The sequence below is a fragment of the Cyprinodon variegatus genome, unplaced genomic scaffold (genome assembly GCF_000732505.1).
Source record: "Cyprinodon variegatus isolate N-32 unplaced genomic scaffold, C_variegatus-1.0 Scaffold75, whole genome shotgun sequence".
Lineage (NCBI taxonomy): Eukaryota > Metazoa > Chordata > Actinopteri > Cyprinodontiformes > Cyprinodontidae > Cyprinodon > Cyprinodon variegatus.
The window spans coordinates 900,709-920,054 of NW_015150528.1; the positions used below are offsets into that span (position 1 = coordinate 900,709).

Genomic DNA, 19,346 nt, shown 5'->3' on the forward strand with positions numbered 1-19,346 from the left:
GAGAACAGTGAAGATTGATGAGAATCCAGGTTTAGCTCACCTCAGGACTCTGCAAGCAGGAGGAGGAGGTAGCAAGGGGCCTTTAATATGCTCAGCAGTAAATGGTAACATCTTGGCTCATCAATTTTTCTCAACAAATATTGATTTTAAAGATTTAACATTTTTATTTATGTTTTTATTTTTTGTAGTAGTAGTAGCAGTAGTAACTGTGTCAATAATTGAAGGCTGGTTTTGGTTTGACCCCAAATCCCTAAAATAAAAGGGTTTTACTATAGATCAGAGTGTTTTGGGCCGTCTGTATTGACTGGAGCGTCATAGATTTCCCAGGTGTCCTCTATCTTTATCCAGAGGAAATCATGTGCTTGGAGGGTTGAAAGGGAGAACAATGTCCTCTCTGGGAACAAGGTCGCCTGTCCAGTTGTGATTAAGGATCATGGAAACTGGTGCTGATGTAGAGGGAGGCTGTCACCGACAGTCTTGTAGTCTCACTGTAACAAAAACTGGACTGTTTCTTTTAGTAAGAGGGCCTTTATTTTAAGCAATGTCTTTCTGATTGCAGATTTATTTTTATTTTTTTGTCTTTTAGGTATGATAAATAACTGCAAAAAAAACTCAATCTAGATTGGACATTTAAGTTTTGCAATTCAAACAATAAGAAATAATTTTTAACAAATCAAAGAAACCACAGTAACAATGGGGAGCAATTGGAGGGAGCAGCAATGCATGCACCCCACATGATCTCAAGAAATGGCTGCTGAATGCACTAATGAATTGGTGAATGCATGCAAATATATACTAGTAAGGATATGAGGAATATTCATATGAGGACCATATTGTGGTTTAAATTCAAAGAAATGTAATCCTGTTTCTTACAAACTCCCCTCCCATTTCCCTTTTTGTATAAAACATTGTGCCGTTGGACCACAAACATTCTTTCATTACCTCATTTAAAAGCTGAAGTGAGAGGAAGGCCTTGATCACTTTTATTTCCCGATTTAGGTAAACGATCAAATAAAAACCCTAATAATCCCTCATTCAACGTGCAGAAACACACACACACACACACACACACACATTTTGGGTTTAATACCGAATAAAAGCAGGCCAGACAGGCTGTGTTACCTGGGTGTTACTTCAGCTGTCTGAGGATATCAGGATCAGATCCTCAGCACTCAGCAGAGCTCTGCCCATATGGTTGGCCTGCTTAACTGAGTGACTTTATCTTGACACTGCAGTCAGAGCTGCCCATAAACATGGAATCTGATAAGATTATGAATTCATTTGGCGGATTGTGCATGCTCCAAAGGAAATGACAGGCAGTGTTTTTTTTTTTGTTCCCCTTGTATGAAAAAGGGGTCAAAAGATTAGCAAGTTATAAACATAATGTATTTAATGCCCGCATGCACGTGTCTTCTCAAGTTTAGCCCCCATGTTGAATTATTTCTGTAAAAGAGGAAGTTTTCCAATGTCCACAGTGCAACAGTGATAAGGACAGCAATAAGTTGGGGCAGTGTGTGAGGTTATTAAAGTTTTTCTTTTAATAATGAGCAGAGTGTAGAAGGGAATACTCTCAGCAGAGGTCAGTTATCAGACTGACTTTATGTTCTAATCAAAATAGCAATTAACTTCAAGTGTTGCATATTCCTCTGTAAAGTTTAAGCTGCAGATCTCATTAGGATGAATATACCCAATGTGGCATATGTGTCGCAAACTGAAGATCCACCAATCAGAGATTTTTGTGCTGGATCTCCAGTCGAAGCAAATTGTTCAGTTCTGACCTGCAAAGCTGCTTCAAGAACTATATATGAAGACCTTTTTTTTTCTATCCAGTGAACAGATCAAATCACTATAAAACACTATAGATCGGAGGTCTGCAACAGGGGGTCCGCGATGGTACTGCATCTGGGCGCAGTTTGGTTGATTAGACTTTTTTTATATTCCCTCCTGCAATTTTTTCCACTAATTGAAATGTCTTTAAATACACATTAACGTAAATTCAACACACACTAGTAAACAGATAAATGGAGGCAGAAGATGTCTTTCAGTCATCAATGCAAACATTCAGCGACACACAGGAGCTCTTTCAAGCTGGGCACCGTTTCATTCACAACACCTGTCCCATTAACCAGAAATCTGAATCAGACATACTTTAATAATCTCGGGGTGAAATTACTTTTGTTACATTATTCCATATGTAAAAGAGTGACTAACAGACCAGTTTGCTATAACACAATTTCATACAATATATATAATTAGGGGGTCCCTGCTCCATCTAGCCATCAGTTTGGGGGTCCTTGGCCTGGAAAACGTTGAAGACCCCTGCTATAGATGTATCCATACAAATAAAACCCAAATAAGCTGAATTACAGAGGTCCTTATTTACTGCTCAACAGGACAGATTATATAGCTCACTAATGCTTGTAATGTGCTTTACGTTCAGGATATGCAATATCTTGACAGAATCTGTGAAAAAAATGGAGAACAGCTGTGTCCAATTTTGCCTTTAAGAGGAGAAAAAAAGCCTTCATAAATAATTATTTATATTCGGACCAAAGGCGACGTCTCGCCGTGTGTGTGTGAGACAGCACACCTGTTAGTCAGCTCTGCAGTTAACACTTTTTATTTTGAAATAAAGATAAATGCTGTCTCCAGTATCCTGCTTGAGGGATCAACATGGCTGACTGTACTAACAATAAATATAGGACAAAACTAAAAAGCCATTCCACTACATATCGCAAAAAGGATTTTATTCCATAACAAAATGACCTCCCTAATATTTTAATGTATATTGCAACCAATGATTATAGCTTATGTCTCTGTCTGATGTTCGGGGTTTTATATATTTATGTGTTCTGTTTTTAAAAGCAAATATTTCTAAAATGTTATTTGAGTAGTTTTATAAACATGCCAAAATAATTGTGATTTTGTTATCACAATTTGCTCTAGGCATTCCTACAAGTTTAGTCATAGTTTTTTTTTTTCTGTTTATGTTTATATGGAAATGAAGTCATAGCGACTAAAAAAAAAAAAAAAAAAAAAGTCATAATAAAAGCTTTGGCTATATCGTCCAGCCCTACAGTAACTAAACATCACATTCTGAGGTGTAGCTACAGCCTGATCTAGTTTGCTAACATTTCCTGATCTAGAATAACTCCTTACTGGTAGATGTGGTCCGTTCAAGAGCATAAAAAAAAATGACATTGCTGTACATCAGAAGAGTCATGTTATTTGTTGATTTCTTACTGCATTTTCATATGTCTTCCTTTCTAGAAGTTTCCTACATCCTCTTTGCTTTATTGCATTTTAATTTTAAAGATGTTGTTGAAAACAAATTTCAGGGCTACCACATCAGTGCATATAATTACTTATATTGTTAGTTGTTACCTGAAACAATGTGGCAGAAGTCCAAGAATGATTGTGTTTTTTTTTTCTTTCTTCATTAACAAACAGTGGGAGCTTCTGTGGTCTCTCATCCTCCTCCTCACCTTCTTCCTGCTGTTCGTCTGGTCCTACTTCTGGTGGGAGGCGGACAATGACTACAACGAGTTCAACTGGTGAGTTTTCCATAAGCCTTTTCGCTCCTTGGTTTATTAGGTCCTACTTTAAGCCAGGAGCCTGCCGACATATTGTTTTGACTTGGAACATTCTGGTCATACTTTCTGACTGGGGATTTCCTAAATCAGGGGGTTAATCTCTGTAATCTATGGAGGGCTGGGTGGTCTCTGCTCAGATTAAACCTTACATAAGAGGCGCGACTCATCCAACACTTCCTGTACTGCACATCCCTCAGCCTGACATTTAGTTAAACAAATACCTTTTACACAATGACATATGAACTAGTTTTTCTTGCACCTTTCAATAAGCCTTCATATAAGCACATTTATTAAGTTTTTTTGTTATTTTTGTTGGTATAATTAATGCATTAATAAATCTTCATGTTACCAAAGAAACAAGAAGATTAAATATTGATGACTGGATGGAAAAAAAATGTACTCCTTGTAGAGCATCTGCTACAGTTTATTGATTTCTAACTAGTTGTGATTTCTTTATATTTATGACCCATGACCTATTCACACTTTTAATTCCATTCCAACCTGCTCTTTAAATGTTTTTAAGCAGATTTTGTGTGATGCATTGGCAGAAAATACTGATGTGAATTCACAAAATACATGTTTATTAAAAGAAAAAATTAAGAACCAAAGCCCAGACAGCTGGCATGTAGATTTGTACCAACACATTTGCTAGGAATCCCTAAAAGGTTCTGGTCTAACCAGTTGCCATTTGAAGTCCTGTTATCATTGGTCACTTGTTGGAGTGGCGTACGATTAACCAATATAAGCCCACTTTTTCTGAAAGGCCCCAGAAGCTGCACAGCCACTAAGCTGGAGGCATCACAGAAAAAAACAACAATAAAGGAGCTCCCTAAACATGTCAGGGAGAAAGTTAATGGGATATAAAAGTGAGGGTGGGGTTATAAACAAATATCCAGGTCTAAGATGCTCTCATAGTGCCATCCAATCAATCACCTCCCCAGAGGAAGATCACGGTACCATAACTAACCTGCCAACAGACATGGGTTAGGATGTCCTTAATCAAGTTGGTAGCTCAGGAACAAGGGCAACCCTTAGAAGGGTTACCTTGTACCTGTAGGCTTTTAGTGTTATCTGTTAGAATGTAGGCTCTATAGTTAATTGATTTTTAAATGAATTTTGACCTTGTTCCATGATCTATGCCATTCAGTTTTTTATTCAATTAGCATTGTATTGAAATAATTTATTAGTAACATTGTGTGGTCCTTAAATTTGAGAGGATTTGTCCTAAAAGTCCTTGAGTTGTTGAATTTGATGGTAACCAGGATTTAGGAAACCTTACTTATTATTATTATTATTATTATTATTATTATTATTATTATTATTATGGTCAGATGGTACTCAAATAAAATGTTTTCTTTGACACTAAGGCATGTTCTTTGAATGAAATTGTTGAAAGGGGGGAAGCAAAACCATGATAAGAGAGATGAATACTATTTCAAGCCTGTGTATTTTATAATAGATTTATCATCCTGTGGTGGACAATGGTTACTACTCATTCGTCCTCTCCCAACCCCCAGCCTCCCACCCTCAGGGACATCTGCAAAGTCACTTTCTCTCTCCAATAACGTCCTTCCTTTCTATTCCATTCTTTGGCGCTGCATGTACATCCTATTATTGTAGTAGGTGAAATTTCCTCCAATGTTGACCTTTTTTTGCTTTCGGTTTTTCCTACTTCTTTTTTTTAAGGTTCCCAAATTGATGCTTGGGGACTTTTCATCATCAGTGACTCAGCGTTTTCAGTTTCTATCGCTTCCTCTTTTTTTTTTTTTTTCCTTCCAATTTCCTTTTCTTCCCTCAGATAATCGGAGCAATGACATCTCTGCTTCATTGTATGTTCTATGGAGACTCCCTTCAGGGAGACTCCCAGCCCATCTGCAGCAGCTTCCATATGAGGCTTTGTTCCTCTTAAATCACTGATAAGGCTTTACATGCGATTAATACTTAGAGCTTTGGCTGATATGACCGAACACACGCCTGTGCCTTTTTATTTAGCAGCTATGTGTGTATTTACACTGGCTGTAACAGTCAGGAGCTTTACAGCTGTGAGCAAAATATATTTATGTGTGACGTGTGTATAAGAGAACAGGATTAAAATTAAAATAGTTCTATAAATATAGCGAAAGGAGTGTTTTGTTGCCCTATTAAAGCTCTAAAAGTATCTCATTTGCAAGGAAATTTTCAAGAACTAATGAATCTGTGGCCTCCAGAGTTGTATAATTTGCTTATAATAGCCTTAAAAAGGAACTTGCCTTGAGAGATAATGTAACACCAGAACTCCCACCTAAGAGAATCACTTATAGCATTAATAAAACCCCAAAATACTGCAGTAGAATCACTTTTATGATCTAGGAGATCTTTAATGAAATAACAGAAAATCACTTTCACTACCCTCTCTAGGTTTAAGCTTTGTGAGATTACCAAGCACATACCATCCAATTATGCTACTTCAGGCTTATTAGATAAAGTCTGATTATAAAAGAGGCCATTTTGACTGTCGCTTTAAATGAAATCAATAAAAAGCAATAAAATTTCATACTTATTTGTTTTTCTTTCTTTTTAACGAACCTTAACTCTTTTGGTTCTGCAGGTTTCTGTACAACCGCTCTGGGGAGTGGACTGATGGAACTGTTCCCATCCTAGCCACAACTGCCGCCGGCTTCACCTACGTTTCGTTTTTAATGGTCAGTACATTCTCTTTAAGACTGTTGAACTCATAAGGCGTAGTTTCATATGGTTTTATTCAATGTGGGTCTGCCTTGTTCTTCCTTTCTTTTCAGGTTTTAGCACTTTGCCATGTTGCACTTGGGCAACAGTTGAATTTGCACTGGCTTCATAAGGTATTGTGCAAAACGCGAGACTGGGCGAGTGTATATTTATATGTGTAACTGTGAAAAGCTGCATGGGGGTGGATGATTTTTGCATATGCTTATCTGAGTTGTGACTTGCGTAGGTTTGTGTTTTCATCTTGTTTTTCCAAATGTTTTAATTTATTTCAATTTAACTTATTGGCTCATCCTAAACTCTCAATCTTAGCTGCGGACTTGGAGCTCAGTGAAGTGGCTGTAAACAAGTTCAAAAAAATTAGCAGATGCTACACATATACTTTAGCTGTTATCTTTGTTTGTTTTTCCTCTCTCATTTTGTGTGCACAGATAGGAGTAACTGCAGCTTTGCTTACCACCATTATTGGGATCGTATCAGTCAATCAAACATGGGGACAAGAGTGGGATGTCGTCCCCATCTCGCTGCAGGTCAGATATAATTCCCTAAAGAGCTTTGTTGATTATTCCCTAAAGAGCTTTGTTGATTATTATTCTATAAACATGATGAGGTATTTCAGTGCAAAGGTAAATTTGTGATGCAAAATGTTAATAGAAAAGACACGAAGAAGTTTTTTTATTGTTTATGGCATTGCAATTAGTAGTGACAGAAAAGAAGTAATGTTTGATCTTTATGACATTTGATCCACATAATGTTCAATAACTTATTCCCATCAATATCATATGACAAGCTTGTTAGTTTTAATGAATTATCAAGTTTTAGACATGCATGGATATATATGTATTAGATATAAATCTTCCTTGGTTACTGTAGTCTTTACATTGCAAAGACTGATCGAAAATGAAAATAAGTGTTTTTCCCCTTCATTTGAGCAGGTAAATACGATAATTTTAAAATTCAATTAGTATTTTACACTTGAAATAAGAATTAGGTATGCTCTCAAAATAAGATATTGGAGCTGTTTTTATTTAATTCAAACCTTATTTTATTGGCAAATTGACTTTTTTACTTGCTTAAATCAAAGGAAAATCCACTTATTTCAAGAATAAAACTGACTAACTTATACTTTAAATTTTGAAGTGTAAAAGTGAAAGTTTATACAAATGATCTGTCATTGTTAGGCTGGAGTTGATAATGGTTATTTAATTCCTGACGGCCTTGTCCAGCTTTGTCTCTTGTTAAACTCACTACTTGTTTTGCCTCCATTTGTCTGTATCCTGTTTTCCGTCCAGGCTACGGGTCCCTTCCTGCACATAGGGGCCCTGGCTGCAGCCACAGCTCTGTCATGGATTGTCGCTGGACAAGTCGCTAGAGCAGAAAAAACAAGTACGTTTTTAACCTGCACAACACATGATTCCCATATGATGGAAAATGGCTGCGCTGTGGATAAATCCTTTTTTTTTTTAAATGACAAACGGATTTGTTCATTTCAAGGTTTTGGACACATTTTTCCCCAGAGGTGGCAGAAATTTTATAGGGGTGCTTTGTTTTAATATCATGGAGTGACTGTCTGCTGTAATACTCACACACTCATAATAGTGAATGATTAATTATGTGTAGACAGAGGCCAGAGTCTGAATCTATGGTGAGCGAGGAAAAAATCATTTAGTCTCTTCTGATGTTCTCCATAGAGACACAGGTTGAGTCTATTACTTTACTTTATTACTTTCTATCTGTAGAACAAAACAAGATGTGATGCAAAAGATAACTTTAGTTCCTTACATTACTTTTTTTTATCCTTTTGCTCCTTTAATGGGATCACAATCACGCCCTGTTAAGGGCCTAGATTATGCAGAATCTGTTAATTGGTGAAAATCAGTTTTTTTGCTTGCGAGAGGTCTTTTTCAGCCTTTAGGAGTGGTATATATTGATATAATGAAGTGGGTGGCACTGAGACAAGGAGAATCAGCTTCACTTGGATGAATAAGGGTTTTCTTAAAGTTTGGAAGAAATTGATATTTAATAACAAATCCATGCTCAGTAGAGTCCTAGATACATTATTACATCCTGTATTTGCCTATAGATGATTTTGAAATGCTTAATTCAGTGGATGTTTAATTGTTGTGTATTTTTTTGTGTTTTGGGGCTATTTGTTGATCTAGAAGTAACTTAGTCTAGTTATCTCACTTGGCGTTGCTGTTTATTCAGAGTGTTTAAAAAGCAAAGATGTGCCTGTGGCTGAAGGCCGTCCACCAGTCCCCTGTGTGTAATAGGAGTTGACCACTCTGCTCTGCCCCACACCTGACCTTGAAACAAATACATTCTCCAGAGTGTTGGTGTAGGTTTGTGTGGGTGCCCACATTCACAGCCATCATCGCTCTCTCACTCAGAGCTGAATCCTGAGGGCTATCTTCTTGGCTGCAGCATAATAGTTAATATTCATAGCTTTGCTGCAGCTTCTTCCTACAATAACAAGTCTTGGCACAAAAAACTATTGATTGTTTTACTCTGATTTCTGTGCAGACTAAAGAGAAGATTTGAAGGATGCTAACAGGTTAGCTTTGGTGGAGCAACCGCACACTGGAAGGCATTTTATTAGGATTTTATGTGGAAATCAGCACAAAGTTATGTATTGTAGTGAGAGGAAGGGGAACAAATCGATTGGGTCAAGAGCATCCAAAGACAAAATGGCAGTTCTCACCTTAATGCTGATTTAAACTTGGATTTAGATCTAGGCTTTGACTAGAACAATGTTTTTCCACATTAACATTACTTTTAGTGTCAGCATTGTTAAAAAGTAAAACTACACCACAAGTTAAAATTGTCTAAAACAAGTTTAATTCCAGGATAACGCTACCTTTACAGTAGCTGCATCTTGCATGTCTGGACAGAGTAATCAGGCATTTCTCAAAGCCATATTTATATTAAACTGTCAACAGATTATCTCACCTGAGCTGTTGACCTCTGTGAGACCACCATGACTAATCCTCTGAATAAATGTCCTTGTTAACTTACTGTACATCCAAAGGATTGAACAGTCCTCTGTAAGCACTTCACTGCTCCTTTATTCATGCATTGTTTTAACAAGACTTTGCTGTGAGTGAAAAATCTACAGCTGAAATGTCTGGATGATCCTTCTTTACTAATCTCCTCTAGCCTCCAAAGGCCTTTACAGAACACCTGGATTTATACTCGAGGTTAAATTACACAGAGCTTGGTTCTGTTTACGAATTATGTGACGCACACAAAGGCCAATTTTTTTTACATTTCATTTAAAATGAAATAAATGGGAAACCATTAAGAATGCTCTACTAATTTGTTGTATTACATAAATTAATAAAAGACTTGAAATTTGTTATTGTAATGTGACAAAATAAAAAATACATACCTTAATGTAAGACATTTAATATGTTTCCAGTTATGACAGAAATTTCTATTTTCTTTTCAACTCTTGTAAAATAATCCTTTATGTAGTTAAAATATGGTCGACATCTATAACTGCTGCTGCTCTGCTCTGTCTGCCAGTCTTTCAGGTGGTGGTTGTGCTGCTGTACCTCAGTATGTTACTAGGACTCTATTTTCTGCCAATTTACATCACCTCCCCGTGCATTATGGACCCCAGCTCACTTAAACCGCGGCCGGAGGTTTTCGGGCATCAAGGAGACCCCATGGTTAGTCGGCTCCGTTTTGGCTCATAGATTGTGACAAAGCAAAACAAAACTTGTTATAAAACAAACAAAAAAAATATTTTTTTTACTTTGAATAATTTATTCTTTTTATTTTTCGTTCAGTAAAACAGCCAGTAAGTGAGGATTTGTTTATTTATTGAATAATTAAACACTGAGGTGATTTTATCTTTATAGAAAATCTACAATCACTTTATTTTAAAGCAATCATAAACAGATTTAACATTTAATACTTTAAAGGCCTTAGAGGAATTTATTGAAAATACTTCCATTAAATGAGATTCATGTACAACAAAGGCCAGTATTAGATTTATAATCAGTTCCTCACACATTGATTTATTGCTGCTGAAGGATTTACACCCTGGAGTGCCACTGACGGTTATGTAACACTCAAAAATAAAAATAAAGAAACAGGTTAGCTAAAGCGGTTTCTCCCGTTAGGACACACCAGGCTTTCTGGGGTATTTCTGCAGAGATCAATCCTGTCAGTGGAAGCTAAAATAAGGAGTGTCTCTGCAAGGCTAGGAGATAATAATAATAAAAAATGATGGGGAGGTAAAAAAACAGCTCACATCACAGGACTCAGCTTCCCAGAATGACTCATTATTGATTCCAGCGGCATTCCTATCCCATGCTTCACAGCCAGTAGCGGGCTGCTCCCAGGGTCTTAAAGGGAGGGGCCATTCTAGTAAGTGATGTTTTAGTATCGATCATAACATTGACCTGAGTTAAAGAGCAATCCCTGGCACACATTCCCACAAGTTCAGGGCAAGAATTCTGTATTATAATGCATTTTTATGCCTGCATAATAACATTGTGAAAATAAGGTTTTTCTATTTTCTGAACTGTATGTTATTAACTGACAGCAGACATTGTTTTTATGTCTTTTTGGTGACTCTATTCAGCTGGCTCCAGAGAACACGCTGCTGTCCTTCCAGCGAGCACTGCAAATGAACGTCACTGGACTGGAGGCTGATGTAACCATAAGGTAAACACTTCAAATGATCAATACACAGCAGCACAATGAAGCCAAACACACCAATGTGCCTAGATTCTGGTTCCCTGTGTTTTGAGGTCATAAACCACTAAAAATGTCCCCAAGACTAATTGGAGGATACAGCAGCTAAAGCCAAGCCTTCCTCCTGCAGCTTTCACACCAAAGAGAATGAGAACTCCAATTTTTTATTTTTTTGTTTCTGACCTTCACCAGTCTCAGCCAATCAAGCTCAAATTGTCCAATTCTACTCACCAGCCAATTTCTCAGTGCTTTTCTACTCAATGATGGTTGCATAACAACACCAACATAATAGAAGTTGCCTGGCTGAGCTCAGACATTTGGATGAACTGGGTTGATACTTGCCTGACGATTTGTGAAGAGTGGCTGCACATGTCTACTCATGCATGTGCAGAGTTGGAGGCAGAGGTTGGTTGAGTGTTCCTAGCTTGTTCCGGGTGCAGGGTTGTGCACTAATGCTGCATTTTGCTGCACTGTTTTTGAAGGACGTCGTTCATTATCTGCAATGCAATACAGCTTGACTGTTTATTTCCTATACTCCTCTCCAGATGGCAGTTTGTGTCGATACGATTTTGTGGGAGGTGAATAAGTGTGATTAGTGCAGGCTTCTGAAAAGGTGGCGGGGGGGTCATTATTCTGGAAAACGACCAGAGTAAAGACTTTTCTCTTACAGGACACCAGAGGGGGCAGGCCCTGCATCAGAATGCACACATAATTGAGATGCACTATATTGATTTGGTTTTGGAAGTATTTCACCTGTAGTGGTAATTGTGACCCATTAGCTTCCTATTTTGGTTTTCTTTTACCAAACTGATTCCAGTTTTATTTTGACAATATTTGAAATTCAAATTTGAGAGATTTTTCCCCCCCCCCAAAGAATTTGGATAGGAAATAATACAGACCAGGAAGTCATATTTTTATTTTTGCATTTTATTTAAGCTTGTACAGTATCTACTGGTTTGTCAACCTATGAGAAATATTTCCCACCTATAAAGTAAAGAGGTCAAACAGGAATAAAACAATTTCAGTTTTAAATTTGACAAATGATAGGAATTCCAAACAAATAAGTCCCTAATCTTTATTGGATTGTATTTTTTGTATAATTAGTATAAAGATGATTCTCTGAATGATTTTAAAAGGAAAAAAAAGGAAAATGGAAAAATGTGCTTAAAAAGGGGTTTTATTAGAGATGCTAAAAGTGTTTTGTTTTCTTTGTCTCACTAGTATGGACGGCGTACCCTTCCTTATGCGTGACCTTACCCTGCGGAGAACCACAGATGTGGAAAAGGTTTTCCCTGACAGGGAGAGAGATAAAGCTTCACAGTTTAACTGGACAGATCTGCAGCAGCTCAATGCAGGGCAGTGGTTCCTCAAGGTACTTCCTGGTTGCTGATATTTAGCTGAATAAGATTTATTTTATTTTTTTTTTAAGTCATTATGTTTATTTGAAACCCTTTTGTCTTTGTTGTGTGGTTAAAGGCATAATTCAGCTGTTATTAGTACAAAGTGTCCCATCTCACTGATTCATCATGTGCTCTTTAGGGTTTATGGAAAGTGCAATATTTAGTTAAGCGTTAATGTGGAATACATTTTGGAAAATCACTGCTTTGAAACTGAGATTTTTTTTCCACGTGAAATTATTGCCAGTACAGCTTATTTAGCCATCCATCTGTTATTGGCTGCATATTAAACCAATGAGTAATTAATTCAAGAACTTTTATTTTTATTCAGTCATTTTAACCTGATTCCAGCATGCAGTTGATGTTTTGTAGAAAACAGATTGATTTGAACAGTTTCTCAAAAAGAATTCATTGCTCTCTGACAGTTGTAAATAAACCCAATATAAAAGTGTAGCTCCAACCCCAAAAAAGATTTGAAACATGTCCAATTAGGTGGTGCCACAACACAGTGAAATGTAGGGATGAGTGCAGAGAGTTAAGTATAGGTGTAGTCAGGATATGAAGATGTTATGCTTCACAAGTTTAATGGTTTGGTTTCAGGGATTTTATAACGAAAAAATTAATGTTTTTTTATTTTTTCATTTTTCAAATTATTAGAATACATTATAATATAACCAATATAATTATTTTAAATCGATGCATAGTAAAGCAATAACATTCATACAGTGTGCCAAACAATTGCAAATTAAGAAATGAATGACAGGCCACGCAAGGAAAATGTATTTATGTTGCACATTTTAGCAGGAAGACTATTCAAAGAATTGTGCATGAGAGGAAATAAAAGTACATTGCAGTGGCATAAAGGAAACACAAATGATTAAAGAGAATAAAAGTGAATGGTTGGAATAAGATGATTATATAAAAAAATAGATCAAATGTTGTTGTTTTTTAAGTAAAATTGGACTAAAAATCGTAACTAACAGTTTTGATAGTTGGATAGAGTGGATGCCACTCTGAGCTCTCATCCCATCTCTTCGTTTCAGTATGATCCCTTCTGGACTGTAAACAAAATGTCGCTACGGGAGAAGAATCTAACCGCCAAGCAGAGCGTGTGCAGCCTGGAGCAGCTCCTACGGCTGGCCTCCTTTCACAACAGTACAGTTGTTTTCAGGTTGCGAAGGCCTCCTCCGGAGCATCCCTGCTACACCACATGGATCAATGATACGCTGCAAGTAGTGCAGCAATCTGGAGTTCCTCAAAGCCTGGTAGGAGGGAAATATCTGGGGAATTATTTTATATATTCTTCACTATATCGTTCTATATCTTGAAAATGCTAATCTTAGAAACTCAAAGCTTTAGATATAACCTATACTCCTCTCTGTTGCCAGTTCGTATAATTTTTGGGTTGCTTCTACCTCGTTCTATTTCTCACACCCACCTTAGGTGATGTGGACACCTGATGATGAAAGAGCTCAGGTGAAAAGCTTTGCTCCTGGTTTCATCCAAACGTCGTTGGTTAAACGTACACCTAAAGATCTGCAAAGTTCCGGCATCAGCAGGCTGCTGCTTAGATACAACCAAGTCAACACCAATGACATCACGTAGGTGCACACGCAGTACCCTGATTAGTTATCATTCGCCAAACAGAATGAACTGTATGTCAGTGAAGTGTCTAAAATGTTTGCTACTGCCCACAGAGATTACTCCAGAAACAACATCAGCCTTACTCTGTACACTGTCAACGAGCCGTGGCTCTACTCAGTGCTGTGGTGCAGCGGGGTGGCATCGGTCTCCTCAGAGGCCCCACATATCCTCAAAAAGGTGCCTTATCCCATCTGGCTATTGGTAAGAATTGATCATTGGGTTTTATATAGCCATACATTTAAATTGTAGAGAAATACAAGATTTTGATTTTGTGGATGGATGGATTTATTATGGATATATATAGATTAGATTAATTGGGGAATAAAAACAATTACTGCCAATAACTGATGTTTAGCACAACTGTAAGTACACCTATTCCTTAATTCTAAAGATGAGTAGCGGGTATATTTTAATTGATAACTATTGGTAATAGGGCTGGGTAAAAAAAAATATTTAATCGATTTTGAATCGATCCCTTTACATTTTTGCAAAATCGGTGTCTAGGGAATGAGATCGATTAGTTTAATAGTGATGCGCGTCACATTCAAATGAGCAGGAAAGATGCACTCAAGATGACTTCAAGCCAGATAGATGCAAATATAGCCAATAGGTTGACTGAAGACATTAACAAATGGGGGCGGACCAGCAAACACCCTGTAGACAACACTGCAAATAGGGTTCATGCAGTGGAGATAATGCAGCTCATGCATGTCTGCTGTGTCCCCTCTGTGTCACATCTGCTTGCTCATGTGAGGCTTATTTCAGTTTAAACTGTCTGTTTTACAAGTTTGCACTTTGCGTTTAATGTGACAGGAAAAGATAAAATACATGAGTATTTTGAATGAATCGATTTAGAACTGAATGAATCAAAATCGAATCGATTCAGGTCTTTGGCAAAAATACCCTAATTAGTAAGATATGACTTTCTGTCAGTAAGATATTGATAGAACAGGATGCAGAGGAGCATTTCTCTTGGTCACTGGTTTGGAGGTTCGACCAAACCTACAGCACAGATGTCTGCCACAAACACAGAGATGAAAATATGAGATTTTCTACTAAAAGTAATCCTGAGAAATTAGCTTTAAAACAAAGAATATACATGAGGGAAGGCACCTTGGTTCTCATGCAGGTCTCACTGCTCCCAATGGGAGTCTGGTAGGAGGCCTCATATGGGTAAAATGTCTTTATTAGGCTGGAGATTTAAATTGAAAATCATCACAGCTGATTGGTTTTTCCAACTAATGTTTAAAGAGTTTAATACAAATAGGTGTGAATTTATGATGTAGAATTGATACGCACTTTCAATTTAGGTAAGAAAGTAAGAATTTTATAATCAAATCATCTGACTGAATCATTTCTAATGACTCTAATGTGATTTGTTGTTTTTTATTTTAACATTGTTCGATAGAGTAAACCTGCCATTAATCTTTCAGCTAAAACTGCCCAGTTTGTTTATTTCCTGTTCTCGGCATGCTACCCTATCAGTTTTTAACACTCATTTAAAGTCTCTGAGAGGAGGGGTCCATCCCTGTAGCGTACCCCTGAGCTGCTCAAACCCTGGGTTTCTCGATCATATATCTACTGAAGCGTTTTTACACACCATCATGCCTCTGGCTGTGAAGCTCTGGTCAGGCCTGGCATCTAAGGTGTCACTTAATTGATGAGTAACTTTTATAATTACACGTTCACAACAACACTGCACACAAGGTTAAAAAAAAAACAACAACCCAAAAAGCCTAAAACATACGCAGCTTGAATCTTTATAATACTGAACAAGTTACAAAAGGAAACAATCAAAAATGACGAAAAAAAGTGAATATATATCCTATACACTAATATAAAAAGCAATTTATTTTATATTCACATATTTAAAGGAACTCCTAAACTTCCTATTCCCCTGTTTGAATAACAGCTTGCAATTGTTTGAAAAGTATTGATATCCTTTAGCCTTCTTCCCTATTTTCTAATTACAACCTCAAATTTCAATGTATTTTATTGTAGTTTTATGTGATAAACCATCTAAAAACATATTGTTATTCATTTGCATTTATTCTGATGCCTCTCAATAAATTGGAACACAGCTAACTACATTTAGAAGCCAAAAGGTTGTTGTTAAAAGCGTGCATTGAGATTAAAAAAATCCAACTTTGCCTTTCTTAAGCAGGGAAAGAGAACTTAAATAAGACAATCCTAGAAGAAAAACCTGGTGGTAAAATGACTCAATGCTTGACATTGACAAACTTGACAAACACTATTTTACAAGCATTCTTGTTGCTTGAATTTATTGCCCTCTAAATTTAGGTCACGCACCAAAGGGGATGATTGACATAGAAGCAATTTTTTTTATTAATGTATGCAATTTTTAAATTTTATTATGAAACTTAAGGGAGGAAAAAAAATTGGTTGATCTGATTTGGTAGGAAAAAGTCAGATTTCATTGTTAAGCGATATGCCCAGCCCTAGTTTGTGCAGATGTTTTAGAAATATGGCTCCATCTGGTGGTGGACTGTCCACATTGCAGTTGTATCATTCCAGTATGCATGTGCTTTCAGAGGCCAAATGAATACTGCCTGATGTGGGTGTCTGCAGACCTAATTTCCTTCGCTGTCGTCATCGGAATATTTATTTTGCAAAAGTAAGTAGCAAACTGTATGATTGTCAAACTGTTAGGGTAAGTGAACATACAGAAGTTCATGTCTTTACTACATTATGACAATTAAAGTATATTTGTACCGATAACACCACTCTTTTTCTAAATGTACAGTTTAATTAACACTACTCTGGTTTTTCTCTTGGAAGATGGTTTTTGTTTGTTTTGCTGATAACTCTTCCTAACCCCCTTGGATGGAGAGCTTTGGTGCCCCTCCTCTCTGTCCTTGTAACCATCCGGTACAAGTGTGTTTTCTTCCCAGCTTGTGCCGGCATCTAAACTGACCTCTCTTTTCTTCTGCCCTCTTTTGTCCTTTTTTTGTCTTTCTGCCTTTTCCCCTGTTCTCTCTCTTTTTCTCCTCCTGCCGTGCATGCTCTCCTCCTCTGCCTCCTATTCTTCTGCTGCATTCTGGCATCTTCCCTCAGCTATCACACGATCAGGTAACTGGGTCGCCTCCTCTGGCCCAAAAATCTTCTCCACTTTTACCCCCTTTCTGTTTGCGACCTTTGAACTTTTGTTCTCTTTATTTTTGCCTCCTTTGTTCACATCAAGTCTTATTTAGTTTTCTCACCATCTCCACATCCACAGTCTTTCTGTATTCATTCTCATCTGTATATCAGCTCTTTTACATCCAAACCTTTTTATTGTATTGCCGCCTTTTTCTCAACCACTCATTCCTCAAATTGATCTAGAATCAATGTGCGCAAACCACAAAATACCTTTAGAAGCCATAACACTTAGCAATTATCACTCTAACTCACAAACCATAATGACTAAATGGAGGATAAGCATTTTATTAATCTTGATTTGTTTGAAAGGACCCACAAATTTTATTTGTTAATGCTGATAATCTAAATTATATTCAATTCTCTAACCTCTGCTCATTAGTTGCACTTCATTGTGAGTAATACCCTTTAAGTTAATTAAATTTGTTAGAAAAGGCTCTTTTCATTACTGTAAAGGCCATGTTTCCCCACATGACTGCTAATCCTTAGTAAAACAGGAAGAGCTATAAACTGCAGCTGCACAGATCTTCTCATTAAAATGTTCAGCGCTGCTGGATAATGTAGTGTATTCTCAGTAGATGCATGGCATTATTAATTGCTTTGCTGGCAAAAAGCCCTTTCCTTAATTGTTGCTTAATCAAGCAGGAGCTCTGTAAATTAGAAACCATAGTGTGGAAGAAAAAAAATCTCTTTGAAGAGCCTGGACACTTATCTGCTGAATGGAAGCAGCACTGGATGTGCTACAAATCGCATTAATTAAAAATCTCATAAGTATGTATTTATTAGTTAGTCTTTGAAAAACAGAGAGGACACTTGGTACTGATGTTTATAAAGTATTTCTTCAGTACCTTGGCAACGACTTGGTCATTAAGAGTGTTTCATCTTATAACTAGAGAACACTGAGAGCACAAATCTTGTCAAGCAGGTTATTTCCCTTTTTCACAATCTTAAAAAAATCTTGATCCAGATAAACACAAAGATGGAAGGGCTTCTGAGTACGGCTAAGACACACCTGTGTTTACAAAAAACAACAACAAAACAAGCATTTTTAGTAATCCATTGTGTCCTTAGCTTTTTCTTTTGATTTTGCAAACTAAAAACTAAACCAACACTTAAGAAAAAAGCTAGCTTCTCTGTGCAGGTTATTGTTGAAGAATAAATGCTGTTTCTGCATTCAAGCAGGTATGTAGATGTGAATGGGATTAGTAGAGCTTTTTTTTTTTTTTTTTAGAAAGTGGGCAAATTTAGTCTCCACAGATGTGGAGAAGCTTAAATTGGCTGTAGTTACTCTTTCTAGGGCTCTGGTGGAATCCACTACAAATATTCCTAAACCTGGATACCAACCAAAGTTTAGTGGGTTCTAAATTGAGCGAAAACACCTGTGATAAAAATTTCATTCAATAAATATTCTTGCTAACCAGCAAAGAGCCTATCACTACCTCCTAGATCGGGTAAATATCTCCTTACATTGTGAAAAAGTTTGACCAACATGACAATTAAAATTTTTTGTCAATCTTAACGTCTCAGAATGATTAACTGAGTGAATACAACCTGTGTGGAAACTCTCTATTCTGCATTGTAGCAGAAAATCTTCAAGGATAAAATTAGATTGAAGGATGAAGCACAATTGGGTAAAGCAGTAACGATTGAACACAAAGCTAGCAATTCTACCTCTACATGACTGTAAAAATCAAATAAATAATTAATCTAGTCAGTCTTTTCTCAAATCCAGTTAAGATGTTGTTAAACAAGCTGCTTATTCTCTAGAACCATTTCAGTTTTAGAAGACTGATTGGCAGGGATGCATTTATTTTATTGGACTATGTTAATTTGGAAATGAAGAACTGCCCTTTTTATTTGCCCAAGTTACTTTTGTTCGTTTGTAGATCTGAGGGTTCTTAAGATACGTTTTTCTACTTGACAAATGCCTATTACCACATACAGATTCTTGTAAAGGGGCTGTGGACACTTTTAAAACGTATATTGGGACTTTATTTAAAGGTGCAACATCATTTCACACAACATAGTGGGGAGTGGTGGCCTAGTGGTTAATGTGCTTGGAATCCAGAGGTTCTGAGTTCAAGCCCCACTCCCACAGACTGCCACTCTGGCTCCCTGAGCAAGACCCTTA

The 19,346-nt window shown here is 37.0% G+C and overlaps 1 protein-coding gene across 4 annotated transcripts in view; it reads left to right on the top strand.

Annotated features, from left to right (window-relative positions):
* LOC107083498 (glycerophosphodiester phosphodiesterase domain-containing protein 5-like) overlaps positions 1–19,346 on the top strand; it is a 47,160-nt gene that overhangs the window by 25,426 nt on the left and 2,388 nt on the right. For 2 of the 4 annotated variants that reach the window (XR_001481183.1, XM_015372794.1), the window contains exons 3-15: positions 3,451–3,554; positions 6,181–6,274; positions 6,371–6,430; positions 6,746–6,844; positions 7,607–7,700; positions 9,840–9,985; positions 10,906–10,988; positions 12,240–12,390; positions 13,459–13,680; positions 13,859–14,016; positions 14,113–14,260; positions 16,612–16,694; positions 17,135–17,149. Coding sequence is in view for 2 of the 4 variants with exons in the window: in XM_015372794.1 (XP_015228280.1) it covers positions 3,451–3,554; positions 6,181–6,274; positions 6,371–6,430; positions 6,746–6,844; positions 7,607–7,700; positions 9,840–9,985; positions 10,906–10,988; positions 12,240–12,390; positions 13,459–13,680; positions 13,859–14,016; positions 14,113–14,260; positions 16,612–16,694; positions 17,135–17,149 (1,457 nt within the window). In the remaining 2 variants the exon portion in view is untranslated. The remainder of the gene's footprint in view (positions 1–3,450; positions 3,555–6,180; positions 6,275–6,370; positions 6,431–6,745; positions 6,845–7,606; positions 7,701–9,839; positions 9,986–10,905; positions 10,989–12,239; positions 12,391–13,458; positions 13,681–13,858; positions 14,017–14,112; positions 14,261–16,611; positions 16,695–17,134; positions 17,150–19,346) is intronic. The other 2 variants (XR_001481184.1, XM_015372795.1) reach the window with 1 other exon arrangement.